Here is a 25,487-nt window from a genome sequence, read left to right as displayed (position 1 = left end):
GTGAAACACATAAACTAGCTTGTGGGAAGATACTTGCTATAACTTTAAACTTATGACCCTCTTGACTTTTTGAAATTTGTATTTCGGGAGATCTTTTTAGTTGTTGAGGGATATATGTATGAAATGGTAACACTTCTTTAATAAATAACAAAGAAGCCTAATTCACATACATACTCATACAATCATGAACACACACACACACACATCCATCCTCACATTTGTCACAGCCAAAATGTCCTCCATGATTATTTATGTCTCATTGCATTATGGTTAATGGTTTAGCAAAGCACCCTCTGCCTCGTCCTGTTTTTCCGAATATGTAAAAAACAGTCAGTAGCAGAAAGAGGAAAAAAAGTGTATTTGTAGACATTTATACAGGTCGATTTTAAATACTTTATCAAACCTATTGATATTGCCTGTAAAATCAGTTTTGATTGGAACATATTGACAGTATAAATCAAGGCTTGTGCCAAAAGCACTATTTAAAATAAGAATGTTCAATCAATGTTAAATGATGTGGTCAGAGTTGTATTAATTTTCATATGAGTAGACCCGATGTGTTCATCCAAAGAATTCCATACTGGATCAGTCGTGGCCCGAGTTAATAACGTCCGCCACCAGCGCCGCTAACCTGCAGGATACCGGTGGAAATTCAGCTACTGTGGGTTGAAGGAAAGGTGGAAAGCGGGTTCTTCGGCAGAAAGAGAAGAGGAAAGCACAGCGCCTAGAACTGAATGTTGGCACTTTGAATGTTGGGACTATGATAGGAAAAGCTAGGAAGTTGGTTGACAGGATGATTAGGAGAAAGGTTGATATATTGTATATCCAGAAGAGCAGGTGGAAAGGAAGTAAGGCCAGAAGTTTAGGGTCAGGGTTCAAATTATTTTACCATGGTGTAGATGGAAAGAGAAATGGAGTAGGGGCTATTTTAAAGGAAGAGTTAGCTAAGAATGTCTTGGAGGTGAAAAGAGTATCAGATCGAGTGATGAGGCTGAAACTGGCATTTGAGGGTGTTATGTATAATGTGTTATATATAATGTCACTAGTGGTTACATGCCCCACAGGTAGGATGTGACCGAGAGGTGAAAGAGATTCTGGAAGGACCTAGACAAAGTAGTTCTGAGCATTCCAGACAGAGAGAAAGTTGTGATTGGTGCAGATTGTAATAGACGTGTTGGTGTAAGAAACAGGGGTGATGAAGAAGTGATGGGTAAGTTTGACTTCCAGGAAAGGAACTTGGAGGGACAGATGGTGGTAGACTGCAAAAAGGTTGGAAATGGCTGTATTGAACACTTTCATCCAGAAGAGGCAGGAACATAGGGTAAACTACAAGAGCGGAGGTAGAAGCACACAGGTGGATTACATTTTGTGCAGACGATGTAATCTGAAGGAGGTTACCGACTGTAAAGTAGTGGTAGGGGAGAGTGTAGCTAGAGAGCATAGGATGGTGGTGTGTAAGATGACTCTGGTGGTGGGGAGGGAGATTAAGAAGACAAGCGCAGAGCAGAGAACCATGTGGTGGAAGTTGAGTGTTGTGTGGCTTTTCAAGAAGTGGTGAGACAGGCTCTCGGTGGTCAGGAGGAGCTTCCAGAAGACTGGACCACAACAGCCAAGGTGATCAGAGAGACAGGCAAGAGAGTACTTGGTGTATCTTCTGGTAGGAAAGGGGAGCAGGAGACTTGGTGGTGGAACCTCAAAGTACAGGAAATCATACAAGGAAAGAAGTTAGCTAAGAAGAAGTGCGACACTGAGAGGGCCGAGGAGAGGAGAAAGGAATACATTGCGACGTAGGGCAAAGGTTGAGGTGGCAAAGGCCAAACAACAGGCATATGATGACATGTATGCCAGGTTGGACACTAAAGAAGGAGAAAAGAGTCAATGCAGATTAGCGAGACGGAGGTATACAGATGGGAAGGATGTGCAGCAGGTTAGGTGGCAGGTGTTGATCTTGACCATTGGGCCACGGCCAACCCAATAATCCCTTGTCACCAACTCCATCATTTAAACCCACAAAGGGGTGTGTCAGATTTCCCTTACCCGCAGGACTAATCGGGAGAAATGTCCTGACCGACTCTCCGTTTAAAGGGTCAAACTCCCCCCTTTTTCCTTTACCGGCACCAACGCCGTACGAGCAAGGAGACGAGGAGCTGTTAAGCCGGTGTCGAAATGAATTCGCCTAGGTGTGCTAACTGCCTTTAGTTTTACGGAGCCAATCCGGTCTGCCCTCACTTATCACCCCTTGATGAGTAACCGCACCGAGTAAAAGGGTAATATTGTGAATACTCCATTTTTACGGCAGCTTCATTTCTCAAAAATCGATTGCAATTGTTAAAGACCTAGTAAATTTAACAGTCCTTGTTAGGACCGTACGGATTTGTTTTGTTGTTAAGCCGAAGTAATATAAATGGGTTACGTTTTGGGATGGTGTTACGATCCGGTGTTATTGGTATCGTCGACGTTCAATCACTTATAAGAGGTTGAGTGATAAAAGTGAGACAACTTCTCATTGTAAGAATGACAAAGATAGAATAGAATTAAAGCAAGGTATGAATTGCAGCTGGGGCTGACACATAATCATAATCTAAATTTGGTTTGGCGACCTCTGGTGGTTGAACTATGAATTGCAGTTGGGGCTGACACATAATCATAATCTAAATTTGGTTTGGCGACCTCTGGTGGTTAAACTATGAATTGCTGCTGGGGCTAAGCTCAATCATATGAACCCAGCTACATAAGCCAATTACTATCTGTTCCATCACTTCCATCGCTTCATGTGGCTCGGCCGCCCACTTGACAGGTGTCAATCTCAAACCATTTTAGAATTGCAGTCCTTTCAGAGCCTTTTTTTCCTTAATAAATGAAATAATTTAAAAACAGCATTTTAAGTTCACTTGGGTTATACAGTCCCCTCCAAAAGTATTGGCAAAGTCAATTCCTTTGTTTTGTTTTTTTTTGTATACTGAATACATTTTGGTTTTAGATCAAGATGATATGAGACAAAAGTTTAGAATTCCAGTTTATATTTCATGACATTTACATCAAGATGGTTTAAACAACTCAGGACAGAGCACCTTTTGTTTGAAGCCACCCACTTTTCAAGTGAGCAAAAGTATTGGAACAGACATTATGAAATTAACTTAAGGTTAATAACATTTAATATTTGGTGGTATAACCCTTACTTGCAAGAACTGCATCAAGTCTGCAACCCATTGACATAACCAGACTTGCATTCTTCACTTGAAATGCTTTTCCAGGCCTTTACTGCAGCCTTTTTCAGTTCTTGTTTGTTTCTGGGGGTTTCTCCCTTCAGTCTCCTCTTCAGGAGGTAAAATGCATGCTCTATTTAGTGAAGGTCCAGTCTTTAGTCTTGGCCAGTCTAAGACCTTCCACTTTTTCCCCCCTGATGAAGTCCTTTGTTTTGTCAATGTGTTTTGGGTAATTGTCTTGTTGCATGATGAAGCTTCTCCCGATTAGTTTGGATGCATTTTTCTGTAAATTGCCAGACAAAAAGATCTTGTAGATTTAAGAATTCATACTGCTGCTACCATCATGAGTTACAGTACATCATCAATAGACTAGTGAGCCCGTTCCACAAGCAGCCATGCAAGCCCAAGCCATGACATTACCTCCACCATGCTTCACAGATGAGCTTGTGTGTTTTGGATCATAAGCATATCTTTTATTTCTCCATACTTTGGCCTTTCCATCACTTTGGTAGAGGTTAATCTTGGTCTCATTAGTCCATAAAACTTTGTTTCAAAACTTTTTTGGCTCATCTCTGTTCTTTTTGGCAAAATCCAATCTGGCCTTCCAATTCTTTTTACTGATGAGTGGTTTGCATCTTGTTGTATGCCCTGTATATTTCTTCTCTCGAAGTCTTCTTCGAACAGTGGATTGTGATACCTTCCTGTGGATGTTGGCAGTGATGTCACTGACTGTTTTCTTTGGGTGTTTCTTCACATCTCTCACAATGTTTCTGTCATCAACTGCTGTTGTTACCCTTGGCTGACCTGTTCGATGTCTGTTGCTCAGTACACCAGTAGTTTCTTTCTCTTACAGGACATTCCAAATTGTTGTATTTGCTATGCCCAATGTTTGTGCTATAGCGCTGATCGATTTTCCCTCTTCTCTCAGCTTCAAAGTGGTTTCCTTTTCTCCCATAAACAGCTCTCTGGTCTTAATTTTTGCTAAACAGCAAATGCAGTTTTCACAGGTGAAACCCAAAGCCAAAAACAAGCACTACCTAATGTTTAAGCAATCAATCAAAGGCAACACCTGACCAACCAGAAACACCCATCAGTCACGTTCCAATACTTTTGCTCCCTTGAAAAATGTGTAGGTTCAAAAAAAAGGTGCTCTGTCCTGAGTTGTTTAACACATCTATATATAAACACCATGAAATAAAAGATGGAATGCTGAACTTTTGTCTCATACTCATCTCTTGATCTGAAACCCAAATGTCTTCAGTACACAACAAAAACAAAGGAATTGACCTTGCCGTTCCAATACTTTTGGAGGGGACTGTATTTGTCTGATATTTACATTTGCTTGATGAGCTTAAGCATTCCCCTCCTTGAGCTGTCACCTTATCGTGGTGGAGGGGTTTGTGTGTCCCAATGATCCTAGGAGCTAAGTTGTCTGGGGCTTTATGCCCCTGGCAGGGTCACCCATGGCAAACAGATCCTAGGTGAGGGACCAGACAAAGCACAGCTCCAAAAACCCCTATGATGACAAACAATTCAGGAAGACGTTTTCCCTTGCCCGGACGCGGGTCACCGGGGCCCCCCTCTGGAGCCAGGCCTGGAGGTGTAGCTCGAAGGTGAGCGCCTGGTGGCCGGGGCTGCACCCATGGGGCCCGCCTGGGCAGAGCCCAAAAGGGTAACAGGGGTCCCCCTTCCCATGGGCTCACCACCTGTGGGAGGGGCCATAGGGCTCGGGTGCAGTGTGAGCTGGGCGGTGGCCGAAGGCAGGGACCTTGGCGATCCGATCCCCGGCTACAGAAGCTGGCTCTAGGGACGTGGAATGTCACCTCTCTGGCAGGGAAGGAGCCCAAGCTGGTGTGTGAGGTTGAGAAGTTCCGACTAGATATAGTCGGGCTCGCGTCCACACACAACTTGGGCTCTGGTACCAGTCCTCTCGAGAGGGGTTGGACGCTCTTCTACTCTGAAGTTGCCCACAGTGAGAGGCGGCGAGCAGGTGTGGGTATACTTATTGCCCCCCGACTCGGCGCCTGTACGTTGGGGTTCACCTCGGTGGACGAGAGGGTAGCCTCCTTCCGCCTTTGGGTGGGGGGGACGGGTCCTGACTGTTGTTTGTGCCTCTGCACCAAACAGCAGTTCAGAGTACCAACCCTTTTTGGAGTCCTTGGAAGGGGTGCTGGAGAGTCCTCCCGCTGGGGACTCCATCGTTCTGCTGGGGAACTTCAATGCTCACGTGGGCAATGACAGTGAGACCTGGAAGGGCGTGATTGGGAGGAACGCTTCCCCCCCCCCCCCCCCCCCCCCCGATCGGAACCCGAGTGGTGTTCTGTTATTGGACTTCTGTGCTCATGTCCATAACGAACACCATGTTCGAGCATAAGGTTGTTCATATGTGCACTTTTCACCAGGACACCCTAGGTCGCAGTTCGATGATTGTCTTTTTGGTCGTGTCATTGGACTTGCGGCCGCATATCTCGGCCACTTGGGTGAAGAGAGGGGCGGAGCTGTCAACTGATCACCACCTGTTCTATATATACAGGGCATTCTGTTCATAACTTTTATGGACAGAATTTCTCGGCACAACCGAGGCATAGAGGGGGTCTGGTTTGGTGGCCTCAGAATTGCATCTCTGCTTTTTGCAGATGATGTGGTTCTGTTTGCTTCATCAAGTCGTGATCTCCAATTCTCACTGGAGCGGTTCACAGCCGAGTGTGAAGCGGCTGGCATGAGAATCAGCACCTCCAAATCTGAGACCATTGTCCTCAGTCGGAAAAGGGTGGCGTGCCCTCTCCGGGTCGGGGATGAGATCCTGCCCCAAGTGGAGGAGTTCAAGTATCTTGGGGTCTTGTTCACGAGTGAGGGAAGAATGGAACGGGAGATCGACAGGCGGATCGGTGCAGCGTCTGCAGTTATGCGGACTTTGTATCGGTCCGTTGTGGTAAAGAAGGAGCTAACCCGAAAGGCGAAGCTCTCGATTTACCGGTCGATCTACGTTCCTACCCTCACCTATGGTCATGAGCTGTGGGTCGTGACCGAAAGAATAAGATCCCGGATACAAGCGGCTGAAATGAGTTTCCTCCGCAGGGTGTCTGGGCTCTCCTTTAGAGATAGGGTGAGAAGCTCGGTCATCCGGGAGGAGCTCATAGTATAGCCGCTGATCCGCCACATCGAGAGGACCCAGATGAGGTGGCTGTGGCATCTGTTTAGGATGCCTCGCGGATGCCTCCCCGGTGAGGTGTTCCGGGCACGTCCCACCGGGAGGAGACCCCGGGGACCACGCAGGACACGCTGGAGAGACTACGTCTCTCGGCTGGCCTGGGAGTGCCTCAGGATCCCCTCGGAAGAGCTGGAGGAAGTGGCTCGGGAGAGGGTAGTCTGGGCGTCCCTGCTAAAGCTACTGCCCCCGCGACCCGACCTCGGATAAGCGGTAGAAAATGGATGGATGGATGGATGGATTGGGTAACTATGCAAAAATATAAGAATTTGAGAAGGGGGGGGGCAATACTTTTTTCATGGCACTATGCAGTATTTGCAAACAAAATTATTTCATATACTCATACATGCACACATGTAAAATTATCCATCCATCCATTTTCTGTGCCGCTTCTCCTCACTAGGGTCGCGGGCGTGCTGGAGCCTATCCCAGCTGTCTTCGTGCAGGAGGCGGGGTACACCCTGAACTGGTTGCCAGCCAATCGCAGGGCACATAGAAACAAACAACCATTCGCACTCACAGTCATGCCTACGGGCAATTTAGAGTCTCCAATCAATGCATGTTTTTGGGATGTGGGAGGAAACCGGAGTGCCCGGAGAAAACCCACGCAGGCACGGTGAGAACATGCAAACTCCACACAGGCGGGGCCGGGGATTGAACCCGGGTCCTCAGAACTGTGAGGCTGACGCTCTAACCAGTCGGCCACCGTGCCGCCACAGAAACATTTTGTTCTTAATAGAATCAGATTCTAAGAAAAAAAATTATTTCTACATCTTCCTCTGGTGTGCCGCCCATGTAAAATTAAACATCAAATAATAATCCCTGAAAACACCATAGTCCAACTCTTTCCTCAACCTTGTATATTACCATTTCTTTTAACCCTGATTTAAATAGATTAATATCTGGACGTTGCTTCAGCTTTATCCCCAACCTGTTCAACAATTTGATCCCACATACAGATAGACACAAACTGTTCCTGGTTTTTCTTACTGGTTGGACTTTGAAGTTCCGACATCCCTAAAAACCATGGAATGCCGAATCAGAATCCATCCATCCATTTTCTACACCGCTTATCCTCACTAGGGTTGCGGTGCACACCCTGAACTGGTTGCCAGCCAATTGCAGGGCACATATGAACAAAAAGCCATTCGCACTCACACTCATACCTACGGACAATTTAGAGTCTTCAATTAACCTACCGTGTATGTTTTTGGAATGTGGGAGGAAACGGCAGTACCCGGAGAAAACCGACGCAGTCACGGGGAGAAAGTGCAAACTCCACGCAGGCGAGGCCGGATTTGAACCCGGGTACTCAGAACTGTGAGACGGATGCGCAGACGGATGCGCTAACCAGTTGTACACCGTGCTGCCAGAATCAGATTCTAATAAAAAAAATATTTAATTCTTTCTACATCTTCCTCTGGTGTGTCTTCCTGATACATTTCCTCATTGATGACGTCAAATTTCCCACAAGCTCCTCCGTTGCCCAATGCTCCTGCCACTGCAATCACCTTAATTTTGAATGCTGCTGAATAACTTACTCTTTTTTTGCCTGCATTTTCGATGATGCTTTAAGCAATGATTTCATATCATGGCTGAGGCCCGAGCACACTCAGTCGTAGTGTCCAGACCAATCAGAGAGCAGTTATCAACATGCTGTTGTCTTCGACTAATCACAGTGCAGCTATTTTGTACCCCACATAGATATCAGTGTTGATGCTGTCCATTCACCACCTCGCCAATGACTATTTGAAACCGGATGTGGCGATGCTTTAGTTACGCTGGGGAACCAAAATCGCTTATGTCAAAAAGCCCTGCCTGATAAAAGTTGAAGTGAGCGCGCTCATTCTGACGTGTGCGAATGGTATTTAGTGGTTGAGTTATTTCCCCCGCTTCGTGAAGTTGCTTCTGTCTGCCGTCCAGCCGCTGCTGGCTAAGCAGACAGGCTCCCGGGGTTTCCCAGTTGTGGGGTAGTGGCACCTCGGGGAAGAAAAGGCCCGTTGCTGCTACATGGCAACAAATTGAAGCTTATTGCCGCAAAATACGTTTGAAGTGTCGTTCTCGTAGCTAGCTAGCTAGCTGCCTTTTTCATCAATGCACAAGCCGCTAGTCACAGTTTGGTTGTCATGGCGAGTGGCGGCGGCACTGCCTCAGCCCAGGGCCGTTGCTAATCATTTGGGGACACAAGGAACTCTCTCTCTCTCTCTCTCTCTCTCCCTCCCTCTCTCTCTCTCTCTCTCTCTCTCTCTCTCTCTCTCTCTCTCTCTCGCCCCCCCCCCCCACATCCACATTCACTGAAGTATTGCAGTTTAATTCAATTTTGACAAAAGGTGAGCTATGTCATTTAGACCACTTGTTCCTAAATTTTAAATGTTTTACAAGTATCTGATAGCTTAAGTTAGCTGACTAATATTTACCACCAAAGATTTTATTTATTTATATTCATGTTTATCTTGGACTAAAAAGTTTGAATTTGAGAACATTATCCTATTTCCTGAGCTAGATAAAGTTCTTAAGATCCTTCTTAATTATTATTATACTGTATAACAAGTGAATCATCGCAACACTTTTACTTTAGTTGATAACATTAATCAACCTTTTATATATTTTACCTTTTCAACTGTTTTTGTACTCACATCTTGGTGATGAAAAGGGTCACTGGTGTCACTCCAGTTTCTCTGTACCTGACTGACACTGACAGCAGTAATACTCCTATTGGCAAGAGCATCATTACGTTACATGTTTACGAGGCATGAAGTTAAAACAATCAGTCAATAGTAGTTTACTGTGAAGATTTGTTCATCATATGACTTAATCATAACATTGAGCCTGGCCTTCAGAAAATATTTATTTGTTGGCTTTATCCAATGTTGTGTTGGTCATAATATAGATTTATTTCTTGCAGTTAATGATGCTGAAGATAACAAAGTTATCCCCAAAAATTACGTGCTTAAAATCACAATATTTGTTAAAAAAAAATCACAGTTGGCGTTCGTCCTTCTACACTTTCTGGGGGAGCAGCCACTTGATTTCCTCTGCCAGCTCCAGGTGTTGTTTCTGTTGTGCCCTAACAACAGACACTTCCTCCAATATGAAGGATTGACTTTTTAATTTCCTCAACCTCTTGGGGTTTGAAAATGTCACCACGCCATGACCAGAACGCTGTCACACTGTCACTGGGACATCATTGGGACTGAGCATTGGGATTTGGATGTATGTATATTATTGTATTGTATGTATTGTATATTATATATGTATAATAATTTTAATACATTATGTTATGTAAAACTACCTGTAACCTAAATAAAGTTTTTTTATGCATGCTTAAATGTCTCTGTCTTTGGGTATAATAAGTTATTGTTTGAAACCGCTAAAGTATTAAGTATTAATAAGTGATGCACCAAATTTTTGACCACCGCAAATTTTCGGCGAGAATGGCCCAATAGTACATTTTCGGTTTTGGACCAAAAGACTTTTTTTTTTTTTTTTTTTTTTTTTTTAACCAAAACAAAACAGCAGAAACAAGATGTTGTTATGACATATTATACTTTATTGTAAAAAAATAAAATAAATAAATAAATTAAAACAAATTTATTAAAAAAACGCAGGTCCATATTGAACAGTCACCCAACTTGCCTGCTTTCCGATGTTTGGGTACCATGAGGGAATGCTTGTTGTTTTTGCATGCTATTTTGCGCCGCCCACCTACCGAGGTACAGGTAACGCTGCTAAATATGATGCCGAGCCACGGAGCAGCCACGGGGCAGCATAAGTCACAAATCATCACATCCATGGCAACGAATAAGCTACACTTCTGAAAAGTAACAGAATCAGAATCATCTTTATTTGCCAAATATGTCAAAAACACACAAGGAATTTTTATCTCCGGTAGTCGGTGCTGCTCTAGTACGACAACAAATACTTTTGAGACAAAAACATAAAAACACAGTCACTGACCAATAAAAGGTTACCAGTAATGTGGTAATGCCGGTAAAAAAAAAAAAAAAAAATGTAAACATTTTTTTTTATTTATTTTTTTTTTTATTTTTTTTTACAATTGTGCAAAATGATGCTGAGTCCTCTAGCAATTAGAACAGTTTGAAATGACTAATAGAACAATAATCTGGTGCAGTGACCATTGTGCAAATGGCCCAAAGATTTCAAGAAATGTATGCAGTTTAAAGTGACGAGTAGTGCGATAATCTGAGACGTCAATTGTGCAAATGGTGCAGATACTTCTCAAGCACATGGGTGGCCAGGATTGATCAACAACTGATATGCAAGTTGTGCAGGGTGGCGAGACTACTACAGTGAGTGCATGAGTAATGTATAATTGGTCCGACAGAGAGATGTGACTACAATCTGAAGACAAAATTGGCAGCATGTTATAATGGAATTGTAAGTTAACTGTTTGAGAAGTTAATGGCAATAGGGAATAAGCTGTTGGAATGTCTGCTTGTTTTAGTTAGCATTGATCGATAGCGCCTACCTGAGGGAAGGAGCTGGAAGAGGTGGTGACCAGGATATGGAGGGTACAAGAGGATTTTGCATGCTCTTGTCTTAGATCTGGCAGCATGCAAGTGGGTGGGTAGGGGCGCTCCCGACAATCTTTTCAGCACTTTTGATTGTCCGTCGCAGTCGGAGTTTGTCATTTTTTTATAGCAGCCCCAAACAAGACTGCGATGGATGAACACAGGACTGACTCGATGACTGCTGTTTAGAACTGCCTCATCAGCTCCTGTGGCAGGCCGTGCTTCCCCTGAAGCCGCAGGAAGTACATCCTCTCGTTTTCACTAAGGGAGGACGAGGAATAATTAACAGGATAAAGACGAAGATGCCATGCTAATTGCAAAGCTGAGATGACGTGTTGTCGCAAAACACCCGAAATGAGTGATTGGGTGATACAGTTCACTTGTCACATACTGTAGGTCTGGCTGGAACCTCGTTACAGCGTACTGTAACTACCTTTAAAGAGCAAAATAGGAGGCAAATAATTGTTTTGAGAGAAAATACTGTAATACACAATAAGGCTAGACAGCCACACAGGGAATGGACTCAATATGGGAATGAATGCGCTGCAGTCATAGCCGTAAATACAATTTCTTGGGGGGTTTTGCTTTGCGGCCTTGGTTTTCTCACTTTTGGTTTTTACCAAGAATTTTCATTTGGTGCATAACTAGTATTTATTGTTTATACATATTTGTTTCTTGTAGTGTTTTTTCCAAAAAAACAAAAAAACAAATATAAATGTATCTATGTTTACAGAATTATGTTCGTGTGGTGGAGGTATGGTGGGATGAATACAAGGACTACTTCTACGCCAGTCGTCCTGAAACACTAACCCTTGCCTATGGAGACATAAGCGAACTGAAACACTTCAGGTATATCATAAACGCATATAACAACATCAAGATGTTTTTGATTGTTTGATTGTTTCAGTAGATTTTTGCCTTCTTTTATGTTTTTTCAGTCTTCTTGGATTATATACTGTAAGGCTCTCAATTTAGCAATGTATAACGATTGCTTACTTTTTCATCTTTTGTGTCATCTTAACGAAGGCTGTGTGATTAATCTAGTTCCTTGATTAATTCTATAAGGGTGTCCATTCATGCACTTGGCACCAGGACACCTTTGGCTGTAGTTCTAAACATAATAACCCAAACATATTGTAAGTGTCTGTTGGCAACGTCTGTCAGAGTCCTCTGTGAGAAAGTGTTTCAACTCCCACCTCCGGCAGAACTTCGCCCATGTCCTAGGGGAGATTGGGACATTGAGTTCCAGTGGCCCATGTTCCATGCCTCCATTGTTGAGGCGGCCGACCTGAGCTGCGGCCCAAAGTTAGTCGGTGACTTTCGGGGTGGCAGTCCCCGGACCTGTTGGTGGGCAGTAGTGATAAGGGATGCCGTCAAGCTGAAGGAGTCCTATCGAGCCTTTTTGGCCTGTGGGACTCTGGAGGCAGCTCATGTGTTGGCAATGGCATAACAATTAAACTCCTTGAATCCTTCTCAGTCAAGTCTCAGATTCAGGAGTATTAGTGTGGTTCTCATCCTGGGTGTGGAACAGTGAACCAGCTCTACAACTTTGACAGGATCCTGGAGGGTGTATGGGAGTTTGCCCAAATCCATACATGCAAATCAGTCACCTTTCGGCGACTTCGCCATTTTGAATTCAAAATAGGCCATTTATGTGAATCGTATAGATCCGATGAGTTTTTCCTGGGGAGGTCGCCATCGCTGATGTCATAGGCTGTTTCATAATCCTTGAACGCTAGAGCCATTCCACACATACACCATCCACAGATTAATTTCTGAATATTACTCCGCGGCGGACTAATAGGCCGCCTGAGGTTCCGCCTGTGCGCTCGAAGTCACAGGATTTGACGAGACCAGAAAAAAACTTACGCCGCTTCTGCTGTTAATAAGTAACGGTACTTTTACTCTGTTACAATGATCTAAATGTCACTCGCTACTTTTATTGATCAATTATTGCTTATTTATCAACTATTTTGTGCGCAAGACTCCGACTTTGATTTCCGCATCTGGCGCTGTCAATCCAATTTAAGCGCTATTGACGTTTAAGTTTAGTTCACTAATCAAAAGACACAAGAAAGTCACATGACTCACACGTCTTCCCGGACATAGGTATTCACACTAGATAAGCCTGCCACGCTGATCGTCGTGCGTACTTGGCGGCCATGTTGGGAAGGTCGTCGTTACCATGAAGGCAACGGTGCACTTCTCGTTTACATTTAGACAAACAAAAACAATAGCTTTCTTGTATAGTCGTATTTGTCTGGCACTGTCTGCCCAAACGTGGATTTTTCATCTCACTTATAACTTGAGAAAACACCGTGCAGATGTTTTTTTTTTTTGTAGTTTTGAGAGAGACACACAGCAACATCAGAATTTGCACATTCACATTTTATTTTGTATTTTTTATTTTGTATTTTTATTGATGTTCATGCTGTGGTAAAAAAAAAAAAAAAAAAAAATTGAAGTCACTCACTATTTACACAGTACTTAAGTATAGATTTCACTGTGTATTTTTTACTCTTACTCCAGTAAATTTTTGGAGGACTCCGTTTTACTTTAGTCACATTATTGTCAAGTAACAGTACTCTTACTTGAGGACAATGTTGGGCTACTCTACCGACCTCTGTAGCGGACATCCTCTATTGCTACTCTTACGCTTAAGCAAAAGTTTTGCTCATCAGATCAGCATGTGTCATATTTGTTGCACTGGGCTTTTGTATTTTCGCGTTGAGGTGCTGCGGGTCGTGGCCCTGGTTGTGGTCCCAGTGGAACCGCGAAGTACACGTAACATCGGCGACAACAGTTGATCCGCTAGTACATCTTATATTAATTACGAAACACGGCTACAATTATCTATTTAGTTTACGGATGTTAATGTTAAATGTACTAAGCGAAGGAGCGATGTTAAGGATTATGTCACAACACAGAATGAACTAACTTCAAATTCAGAAATGCCAATAAAAACAGAAACATTTTCCATCCATCCATCCATCCATTTTCTGAGCCGCTTCTCCTCACTAGGGTCGCGGGCGTGCTGGAGCCTATCCCAGCTGTCATCGGGCAGGAGGCGGGGTACACCCTGAACTGGTTGCCAGCCAATCGCAGGGCACATAGGAACAAACAACCATTCGCACTCACAGTCATGCCTACGGGCAATTTAGAGTCTCCAATTCATGCATGTTTGTGGGATGTGGGAGGGAACCGGAGTGCCCGGAGAAAACCCACGCAGGCACGGGGAGAACATGCAAACTCCACACAGGCGGGGCCGGGGATTGAACCCGGGTCCTCAGAACTGTGAGGCTGACGCGCTAACCAGTCGGCCACCGTGCCGCCACAGAAACATTTTGTTCTTAATATTTTCCTGGAGGATGCATTTGGGATTAGCCTCTGAAGTTGGTAATAGTGAAAAATGAAGTGAAACAGACAATGATTTTAGTCAATTATTTTCCAGAATGAGAGTAGCACAGCTTGAAGCAGGCATCAGGTGCAGGTGAAGATGGGCCTGGCTCAAGTTGGAGGCCAAAACAAAAAAGCAAAGAAATGAGGCCAATTTATTTTTAATCTTAAATTTCTACATCAACATGTACTTGTACTATAAATGCTTTTCTGTGTGAGGAAATTTTTATTTTTTATTTTTTATTGTTTTTTTGCCTTATTGTACTCTTAAGAGTCTTCCAGATTGCTTAATTTATGTTAAAATCAAAAAATTATCTGCGGAGGCTCGGGGGATCCCACCCAGACCCCTCCTTAAATGTTTTTTTTTGTTTTTGTCACCTTTTTCATGCCTTTGGTGTTTGCATGTCTGCAAATAGTCTGCATGTGGTTTGTGGGCTTGGAGAATGCGTTCAACCATGTCCCTTGTGGAGGGTGCTCCCGGAGTAAGGGGTAATATTGTAATATGTTCTGTTCCGTCCCTATACAACTAGTGTCAGAGTTTGGTATGCATTGGCAGCAGTAAGTAGGATTCGTTTCCAGTGAGAGCTGGACTTCGTCAAGGCTGCCCTTTGTCACAGATTCTGCTTGGTTTTAGTTTGATGGCCTCACTATTACATCTATGCTTTTTGTAGGCGATGTGTTTCCGTTGGCTGAGCCGAAAGGCGAAGCTGTAAATTTACTGGTCGATGTACGGTCCCACCTTCACCTCTGGTCATGAGCTGTTGGTCGTGACTGAAAGAACAAGATCATGGATACAAGTGGTCGAAATGAGTTTCGTGTGCCGGGTGTCCGGGCTCTCCCTTAGAGAGAGGGTGGGAAGTTTGGTCATCCGGGAGGGGCTCTGAGTCGAGCCACTGTTCCTCCGCATTGAGAGGAGCCAAATGGGTTGGCTCGAACATCTGATTAGGATGACTCCTGGACTCCTCACTGGTGAGGTCTTCTGGGCACGTCCCAGCGGGAGGAGGCCCCAGGGACGACCAAGGATTTGCGACTGGCCTGTGAACGCCTTAGGATTCCCCAAGAGGACCTGGACGAAGTGGCTGGGGAGAGCGAGGTATGGGCCTCCCCGCTAAAGCTGCTGGGGGTTGGGGGGGTTGTTGGGTCCCTGTGGCCTCCTCCGGGTGTCCGGTTTTCGAGGCGCCTCGGTGGGGCCGCCCTGGGTCCCTCGGTGTGGGACGTGTCCCGTCCACCGGGCTGCTCTCGGGTGGACTCCTCAACGTATAAACAGAATGGGAGAAGCGGCACTGAAGGGGAAGAAACACAAGGCGGATGCCAAACACTGCAGGAGCAAACTCCTTCAGATAGATTATTGAAATAGGTGATGGCGTACTGAAATTTCCTCCACAATAACACAGACCCCATTACTGCAGTGTTGCAGTTTCACTGGCAAGGCAGACGAGCTTGGATGTGTCTAATTTAACGACAAAAGAAGTTTTTAAATCTGAAATTTTGTGGGCATTAAAAGTAGACTTTACACCGATTTTATCGGCCTTATCGGTATTGGCCTCTAATTAGCATTTTATGCTGATCGGCTTTAATGTCATAATTCGCCGATCCGATCAATGACGTTATTGATTAGGGCTTACGTCTCGCAAGCAGGCAACAAAACGTTATGTAGCCTAGCAAGCTACTGTTAGCACGAACGGTTGGACGTAAGCATGCTGCCGTTCTCTCGAATCATGCTCTAAAGCAGGGTTCTGAAACTGGCGGCCCGCTGGCCATTTGCAGCCTGCGAGACGATATTTGATGGCCCCACCTTAATTTGAAAGTTTAATGTTAGTGCGGCCCTCGGGATTTATATAAATGGCACTTTTACAGTGTTGTGTGCGGAGCTGACGAACCTACAAATCACGGTGGGGTATATGGCTTTCGGGGGCGTGACATCGACTGGGCTTTATGCAAGCAGAGAAACATTTTTCAATGAGTGAAAGTTACAGTAGCGTTGCCATGGAGATTTTTCTTCTGTGCCTGGCTAGGCAAACGCGGACATTCGTACCAGCGCGCTGTGTTCACAACACGTCCAAAAAAATAGTGTTTTAAGTTGCTGCCCAGCGTGACATTATACAACGTATATAAGTTATGTCTCTCTCTGAATAAATCAAAGTGATGCGTGCGCAGCGAGATAAAAGAAGGGTGGGGAACTCGTTGGTGTGGTTTGCGGTCTGAGTCCGGTCGGATCTGTGTGGGGGTGGACTGCAGTCGGGTTGAGCGCGCCATGCGTCGTGGCCCCCATCCACTCCCATGTTAAATGGAAAAAAGAAAAGGCTTTTGGATGACATGGCAGTGGATGGGGGTTGCGGCGTGCGGCACGTTCAGTCTAGTTGTGACGTGCCCTCGCGTGGATCTGGTCTGGTTCAGAGTGCAAATCGCATTAATGGTTCCTTGCTTATTTTTCTTTATCTTGAAGTTACTCACTATTTACTCAGTACTTGAGTAATTATTTCACCGTGTACTTTTTACTCATCCTGAAGTAATATTTTTGAGGACTACTTTTTACTTGTCACATTATCGTCAAGTAACAGTACTCTTACTTGAGTACAATATTTGGCTACTCTACCCACCTCTGGAGCGGACATCCTGTATTGCTCCTCTTACGTTTCAGTAAAATTTTTTGCTCATCAGATCAACCAGTGTCGTATTTGTTGCACTGGCCTTTTGTATTTTTGTGTTGAGGTTGTGGTCCCAGCGGAACCGCGAAGCACACGTAACATCGGCGACAAGAGCTGATCCGCTAGTCCATCATGTATTAATTAGGAGAGGCGCCTACAATTATGTAATTAGTTTACGGATGTTAATGTTAAATGTATTAAGCAACGGAGCGATGTTAGGGGTTCTGTCACAACACAAAATGAACTAACTTCAAATTCAGAAATGGCCCCAAAAAAAACCCAAATACTTAATATTTTCCTGAAGGATGCATTTGGGATTAGTCTTTGAAGTTGTTAATAGTGAAAAATGACGTGAAAAAGACAATGATTTTCGTCAATTATTTTCCAGAATGAGAGTGCTTAAAGAGGAGGATGCTATTCATGTGGCACAGCTTGAAGCAGGCATAAGGTGCAGGTGGAGATGGACCTTGCTCAAGTTGGAGGCCAGAACAAAAAAAGCAAAGAAATTAGGAAAATTTAATTTGTACATCAACAGCGGTGTAAATAAGTTTTTCTGCGTGAAGATTTAAAAAATGTTTTTGCCTTATTGTACTCTTCAGAGTCTTCCAGATTGCTGAATTTATGTTAAAACCCAAAAAATAAATTGATTCTGAAGATGCTTTTCGTTCTCTCTCATGGACAGGCCAGTGTTGAGGGAGGATTCTCAATCAACAAGGAGCTGATTGTAGAGAATCATAAGGAGGCCTATCTGATTGCTGAGATACTCATTGTTGGCCATGTCAGAGCAGCTGGTGGTGTGACTGATGTGCAACTTACAAAAGAACTGTTGTTATATGTCCCTGGAGCAAGGGAAAAGTTACCTGGTTGACCAGAGGAGGTCTGTAAAACAGGACAAGCAGGGAGAAAAGAGAAAAGCCCTTGCAGAAAAGATGGACAAGCTTAAAAGGAAGGAGGACAGAGCAGAGAGCGACATTGCTGCGCTAGGATGACAGCCGGGATAGGCTCCAGCACGCCCGCGACCCTAGTGAGGAGAAGCGGCTCAGAAAATGGATGGATGGATGGATATTTTAGTGTATTTTATGTCATGTTATTTGTTGTACAAGGGAATACATGCAGGACATTACAACAAAGATTCATTTTACACTCGGTTTAAGATTTTATGTTTTTAAGAGAAAATGTATTTATTTTTTGGGAAATTTCTTTTAATAAGAATGAAAGGGCGGCACGGTGGGCGACTGGTTAGAGCGTCTGCCTCACAGTTCTGAGGACCAGGGTTCAATCCCCGGCCCCGCCTGTGTGGCGTTTGCATGTTCTCACCGTGCCTGTGTAGGTTTTCTCCGGGCACTCCGGTTTCCTCCCACATCCCAAAAACATGCATGATAGTTTGATTGAAGACTCTAAATTGCCCGTAGGTGTGAATGTTCGTGCGGATGTTTGTTTGTTTGTATGTGCCCTGCGATTGGCTGGCAACCAGTTCAGGGTGTACCCCCCCCTCCTGCCCGATGATAGCTGGGATAGGCTCCGGCACGCCCGCGACCCTAGTGAGGAGAAGCGGCTCAGAAAATGGATGGATGGATGAAAGTGCATTGAATTTGTATTTATTATTATGTTGATACAACATAGATACTCAGATTTGGGAAATCAGGAGATGGTATTCCTAGCCCTGGAGCACATTTTTGTTCTTTGTGTCTCCTGCCCCTTGTGACTGAGAAGTCAGCTTCAAGGAATTTTATTGTCATACCATATGTAATTGATATTTATGTTAGTGTTGTTGCTGTTACAATTTCTAACATGACAAAGTGTATCAAGATGCATATGTGGTTTGATTTAGAGGCACTGAGTAAAATGTTTCAGATGATGACCTAGTTTGTTTGTTTGTTTTGCTTTGTGCACCTCAATAATTTTCAGTCGTCTGTATGAAATGTGTTAATTTTTCAGTCTTGGAAATTACAGTAGGTGCAATGTTATGAGAGCTCATTGAAAATTCAAGGAAAACTACTGCTTAAAAGGTGGACGAACATTGTGTCGGATAAGTGCTACTTTGCATCCTGACTGCTGCAGTCGCCCTTGAGCAATGTACTCTTACCTCCAACAACCTCAGCTCAGGGGTTCAACACTCTTTATGCATCCCATCACTCTCTATCATTTCTTCTTGTATGCCTTCATGTTCTCTGTGTGGTGTCCAACAAAAATATGCAAGAGTGGAAATGCAATTCCCCTTTGAGGGATTATATTTAAAAAAAAATAAAAAATCGCCTTGCTCTTGCTTCCCCAAAACATTCCTTGTTTATGTACATACAGCGGCTTAAATATGTATTTAACACGTCACTGTTTTTCTCAATAAATACACAACAACCAAGTAATCCACACATACAAAGAAAGCAGAACAAATAAGATCAGAAATTAAGTTGAGTGGAATGTGTATTGACACAGAAAAAAAAATATTGAACATGCCAACTGGTATTTATTGAATACTTTGTTTACAATGACAGTTTCAAGATGCCTGCTATATGGAGAAACTAATCGCATGCATTGCTCTGGTGTGATTTTGGGCCATCCCTCCACACAAGCAGTCTTCAAATCTTGAAGGTTCTGTGGGCTTCTTTTATGGACCTTGAGTTTCAGTTCTTTCCCTAGATTTTCGATTAGATTCAAGTCAGGTGATTGGCTGGGCTATTCTAGCAGCTTTATTTGAGAGTAATTGAGAGTTTCCTTGGTAGTATGTTTTGGATCGTCATCCTGCTGAAATGTCCACCCTTGTTTCATTTTCATCATCCTCTTGATGGCGGCAGATTTTTGTCAAGAACGTCCCGGTACATTTGCCTATTCATCCTTCCTTCAATAATGTGAAGTTTACCAGTACCATTTGCTGAAAGCAGCCCCACACCATCATGTTCCCACCTTCGTACTTAATATTGGTATGGTCTTTTTAGTGCAGCGCCATTTTCTCTTCAAAACGTGGTGTGCATTTGGCATCCAAACAGTTCAATTTTGCTCTCATCCGACCAGACTATATTATCTTGTTCAGCAAACTTTAAACAAGCTTCGACATGCTTTTTTTTTCAGCAATGGGGTCTTGCGTGGTGCATATAGGCGATGGCGACGGAGTGCATTACTCACTGTTTTCCTTGTGACAGGTTGTCCTTGGCTCTTGGACAACTCTTCTGATTATTATTCGCACTCCTCTGTCAGAAATCTTGCGAGGAGCACCTGATCGAGGCAAATTTATGGCGGTATGATTGGCGTTCCACTTACGTACGATGGCCCCAACCGTGCTCACGGGAACGTTCAGAAGCTGTGTGCCTGTGACCGATGCTATCATTATTTTTTGCAACAATTAGTTTGCGATGGCCTTGAGACAACTCTCTGCTCTTACCTACCATGAGATGTGACTTGACTCACACCTTGGCAATGAGACCTTTTAATAGGCCATCAATTAGGACTGAACCAGCTGATATTCATTTGTACTGACAAGGGGCTGGATTGCTGTTTGATTATTGATAGATTTTAGCTGTTGTCTTGGCTTTCCATCCCTTTTTGCATCTCCCTTCATGTGTTCAATACTTTTTCCTTGTGTCATTTCACATTTTTGCACACAACTTAATTTCCGAGTTTATTTGTTCTAATTTCTTTGTATGTATGGATTACTTGGGTTGTTCCCAACATCTGGTGAAATCTTTAGGTTTATAGCACCTTTGGAAATATATTTAGTGAGAAAAATGGTGATGTGTTAAATACTTATTTAAGCCACTGTATGCTCAGGAACTAAAGATATAAAAAGATGAGTGTGGAGAATCAATAGGCTCTCATTTTTAATAGAATATAACAGAAGTCAAAGAAATACTGGAGGGTTTGCTTTTTGTGTTAATGTGTAACAAATACTGTATATAAGGCACACAAAACTACCAGAATACGTCAAGCCCTTTTTTTTTTATGTCACTGATCCATCTACAGAATTGGTAAAATGAATAAATACCCCGAGTGGATCATTTTTAAGCTCTCAGTTAAGAGGCCATGGATTAAAAGCTCTGGTTTTGCTGTCAATATTTTTTCTTCAGGCAAGAACATCGGTGCAGGAGCTTCAAATGGTTCATGGAGGAAATTGCTTATGACATTCCGTTACACTATCCCCTGCCTCCCAAAAATGTTGAATGGGGAGAGGTGAGTAAACAAAACAGCACAACACACAAATACGGTGAGCATAAAGTGTAATCTGTGTCCTTACATGTTTGTTTGAAGATTCGGGGCTTTGAGACAAGTTACTGTATTGACAGCATGGGACACACAAATGGAGGGAATGTGGAAACTGGACCATGCCACAGAATGGGGGGCAATCAGGTAAATAAAACATCTCACCAGCTAAAAATCATACTGTCTACTGTATTTCTCTCCATTAAGTGAACCCAAACTCTACATTTGGTTCTAATACAGTATGAATATAATGCATGTTCTTATGGGAATCAAGAAGTGATCTGTTAACAAGAAACAACTTCAAAAGATGGGCTTGATCTTAGATCTTTAAAAGCAAACTGTTATTTGCTTGTTAGCCCTGGATGATGTACAGTATTATGAAGTGTTCTGAGATGGAAGAAGTCAACAGTCAAATCCGTACAGGTTAAATTGTTATTCTCTACCAGTCCTAATTTTCAACCAATGTTCTGAAAGCTTTCGAGCAGCAGATGTATTTTTTTTAGGGCAAGAACATTGCCATTTTTAAAGGATATTTGTAGGGCTGCAACTAACTATTATTTTAATAATCGACTAATCTGTCAATTTTATTTTTTTTCAATTAATTGATTAACTGGACTAAAAATTTCCATCCCTTTATTCAGAAACAGGACAGTATTTCAAATTGACAGTGCAGAAAATGCACAAACATAAATTGATTATATTCAGTTGCAGGTTTGGTCCGTAACATAATGTCTATAATTGTTAGCCCTGTCACGATAACTTTAATTCTGTTTTTTTAGGACGATATATTTTCCTCAAAACTATCACGATAAACGATAATAAGGTTGCCTATGAAATCATGTAAAGTAAGGCCCGCCCTTCCTGGTTTTATTATTTTATTTTATTTGTTGCTTTTAAATCAGTATTAGTCGTAGTCATCTGTAGTATACCAGTAGTTGTTGTCATTATTATTGTTGTTATTGTAATTTATCAAATTGTTTTTCTTTACACTGTAATATGGATCCCCTGGGTCTGAAAACATAAAGAGCTGCAAGACTGTGTTGTGTGGTTGGTCCGCTGAAGACGGGTGCCCTTCACCTGTCAATCAAATATACATTGACGTTCGCTGGAGTCAACGACTGGCTGAATAACGTGTGCCACTGAGGTTATGCTTAAAAAACTTTGCTGTGTTTGTGTTAATTGGGGACTAACACCCAACAACTCTGAAAGAGGCGCTGACGTTTTAAACGACTTTGCTGCAGTGTAGTGAGCTGTTTAGCTCCTTAGCTCGCTAGCTCATTAGCTCACGGGCTAGGAAACATTCACGTTTGTTATTAGAGACTAAAACGCACAACAACTCGGAGCCAAGTGCTGATGTTTTAAACATCATCAGCACGGTGGAGCGAGCTTTTTAACTCCTTAATTCATTGCTTGTTAGTTTGCGGGTAGGTCGTGAGCTCACATTTAACTTTCCATTAAGTGTCTCTTTTGCGTGAATCTATGTGCTGCACATGGAGCAAGGCTGTGGATTATTGGACAGAACCAACACCGGCAAGAGTGTACAGATCCGCCGGCATTCCATGAGCCCACTTGCGGCTAATTACACAGCCATCCAACTCTGTCCGCTCACTGTGTGAAACGCGTGCCAACTCACCACAACAATTACAATTTATCGGGTCCAGAAAAACTATCTTGTCAATTTCATTTTTGAACGATACTATAGTATTTACCGTAAAAGGCCTGAAATATTAATATTTACTGTTGAGAGGCTAAAATTCTGGGGGATTTCTAGCCGTCTTGTTTTAACTGTTCTTAAAACATTCAGAATGTGTTCTATGCCAACATCTTGATTGAAATGACATCTAATTTCGATGTGCTCGGGTAGCAGGGGTGATTTTGGTATCTTTTTGACTAGTGGTGTCGGTTGTAGCCATATTCATACTGGCAGACAATGGGTAGTATGGATATGGCTGAAGACTCCAGGAAAGTTTGTTGACCTGTGTGCTTATGTGTGTTTGTATGTAGTTGTTCCGTGTCAATGAAGCCAACCAGCTGATGCAGTATGATCAATGCCTGACCAGAGGAAGGGATAATTCATCTGTCATCATCACACATTGTGACCAGAACCAGTACATTGAATGGAGATATTTCAAGGTGAAACAAAAACACACTAATTATCCCAGTACATAAAGAAGTATACAAAGTCAACACTCTGTTTAAAATGCCAGGTGTTTGTGATGGAAAAATGAGACCTTAAAGGAGGTATGGGGTCTTAATGGTCCATATAGTTGAATTTTTTATTTATGGATATATATATATATATATATATTTTAGATCTTTATCACATATTTGTGCTCAAGAAAATAAAACTGGGAGTCATTTCCAATAATAGAAATCCATTTTGGAACAATTGGTGATGGTAAATGCCTCGGGAATGCCCCTTTTTTCATCGCCAAAATCGACATGCGCCCAATATCTTGGTGTGATGTCAGGGGCAGAAGTGGAAACCAAATTGTGGGTCCCCGTTCCCATGTTCTTACCGTTTGTGGGTGGGACCAAGAGGGTTGGGTGCAATATGAGCTGGCTTGGTGGTCCGATCTCCCACTACAGTGGCTGGCTCTAGAGCAGACATGTCAAGCTCCCGCCCGTGGGCCACTTCCGGCCCATGCAGCAATTTCATCCAGCCCGAGGGATCAATTTAAAGTCAGCATGACATTGGCCCGCACAACCGCATCAGCCAAACATGTGCACGTAATTCCATGAGCAGCATCTTCTTATTTGTATGAACGATACAGTACTCAGTGTTGGGGGTGTGGGGGTATGACACCTGGTCAATCAGGTACAAGTTTCAAAGGAAACACATGGCTACTTACAGTGTGCATCCGCTTGTGCATTTTAAGTACTAGTGACTGTTACTGTAAATTTAGAAAGCTCTGTTTGTTGTCGAGTGAGGATGGAAACCGGGTTTTTCGGCAGAAAGAGAAGAGGAAAGCACAGAGCCTAGAACTGAATGTGGGGACTTTGAATGTTGGAACTATGACAGGAAAATCTCCGGAGTTGGTTGACATGATGATTAGGAGAAAGGTTGATATATTGTGTGTCCAGGAGACCAGGTGGAAAGGCAGTAAGGCTATAAGTTTAGGGGGAGGGTTTAAATTATTTTACTATGGTTGTAGATGGGAAGAGAAATGGAGTCGGGGTTATTTTAAAAGAAGAGTTGGCTAAGAATGTCTTGGAGGTGAAAAGAGTATCAGATCGAGTGATGAGGCTGAAACTTGAAATTGAGGGTGTTTTGTGTAATGTGATTAGTGGCTATGCCCCACAGGTAGGATGTGACCTAGAGGTGAAAGAGAAATTCAGGAACGAGCTAGACGAAGTAGTTCTGAGCGTCTAATTGGTGCAGATTGTAATGGACATGTTGGTGAAGGTAATAGGGGTGATGAAGAAGTGATGGGTAAGTACGGCATCCAGAAAAGGAACTTGGAGGGACAGATGGTGGTAGACTTTGCAACAAGGATGCAAATGGCTGTAGTGAACACTTTTTTTCCAGAAAAAGGATGGTGGTCATCAGGACCAACTGCCTCTCCATTTTTCATCCTCTTTCATGGCTTTCTAACCTCCCCCTTACTAATCATTGCCACTTCCTGGTCCACCACACTTGGCTCCTTTACTCTTCCTTCTCTCTCATTTTCCTCATTCATCAGCTTCTCAAAGTATTATTTCCATCTATCCAGCACACTACTGGCACCAGTCAACACATTTCCATCTCTATCTTCAATTACCCTAACCTGCTGCACATCCTTCCCATCTCTATCCCTCTTTCTGGCCAACAGGTATAGATCATTTTCTCCTTCTTTAGTGTCCAACCTGGGATACATGTCATCATATGCCTCTTGTTGGCCTTTGCCCTACAGAATGCTCATATTTGTTTGGCAAAGTTTTAAGCCGGGTGCCCTTCCTGATGCAACCCTCTGCATTTATCTGGGCATGGGACCGGCCTACAGGTTGCACTGGCTTGTACCCCCCAAAGCGCTGCATGTATCTATGTATATACACACACATATATATATATTCCTCACTCGGGTCGCGGGCGTGCTGGAGCCTATCCCAGCTGTCATCGGGCAGGAGGCGGGGTACACCCTGAACTGGTTGCCAGCCAATCGCAGGGCTCATAGAAACAAACAACCATTCGCACTCACAGTCATGCCTACGGGCAATTTAGAGTCTCCAATTAATGCATGTTTTTGGGATGTGGGAGGAAACCGGAGTGCCCGGAGAAAACCCACGCAGGCACGGGGAGAACATGCAAACTCCACACAGGCGGGGA

At 43.4% G+C, this 25,487-nt stretch overlaps 1 protein-coding gene across 9 annotated transcripts in view; it reads left to right on the top strand.

Moving 5' to 3' along the window:
* The window catches only part of galnt7 (UDP-N-acetyl-alpha-D-galactosamine: polypeptide N-acetylgalactosaminyltransferase 7), a 149,591-nt gene that overhangs the window by 102,133 nt on the left and 21,971 nt on the right, over positions 1-25,487 (top strand). For all 9 annotated transcript variants that reach the window (XM_061771925.1, XM_061771920.1, XM_061771930.1 and 6 more), the window contains 4 exons: positions 11,680-11,795; positions 21,049-21,151; positions 21,230-21,328; positions 23,186-23,314. In XM_061771925.1, coding sequence (XP_061627909.1) covers positions 11,680-11,795; positions 21,049-21,151; positions 21,230-21,328; positions 23,186-23,314 — 447 coding nt within the window. The remainder of the gene's footprint in view (positions 1-11,679; positions 11,796-21,048; positions 21,152-21,229; positions 21,329-23,185; positions 23,315-25,487) is intronic.

This window comes from Phyllopteryx taeniolatus, chromosome 4 (assembly GCF_024500385.1).
Source record: "Phyllopteryx taeniolatus isolate TA_2022b chromosome 4, UOR_Ptae_1.2, whole genome shotgun sequence".
Taxonomy (NCBI): domain Eukaryota; kingdom Metazoa; phylum Chordata; class Actinopteri; order Syngnathiformes; family Syngnathidae; genus Phyllopteryx; species Phyllopteryx taeniolatus.
This window is presented reverse-complemented; position numbering and strand designations above follow the sequence as displayed.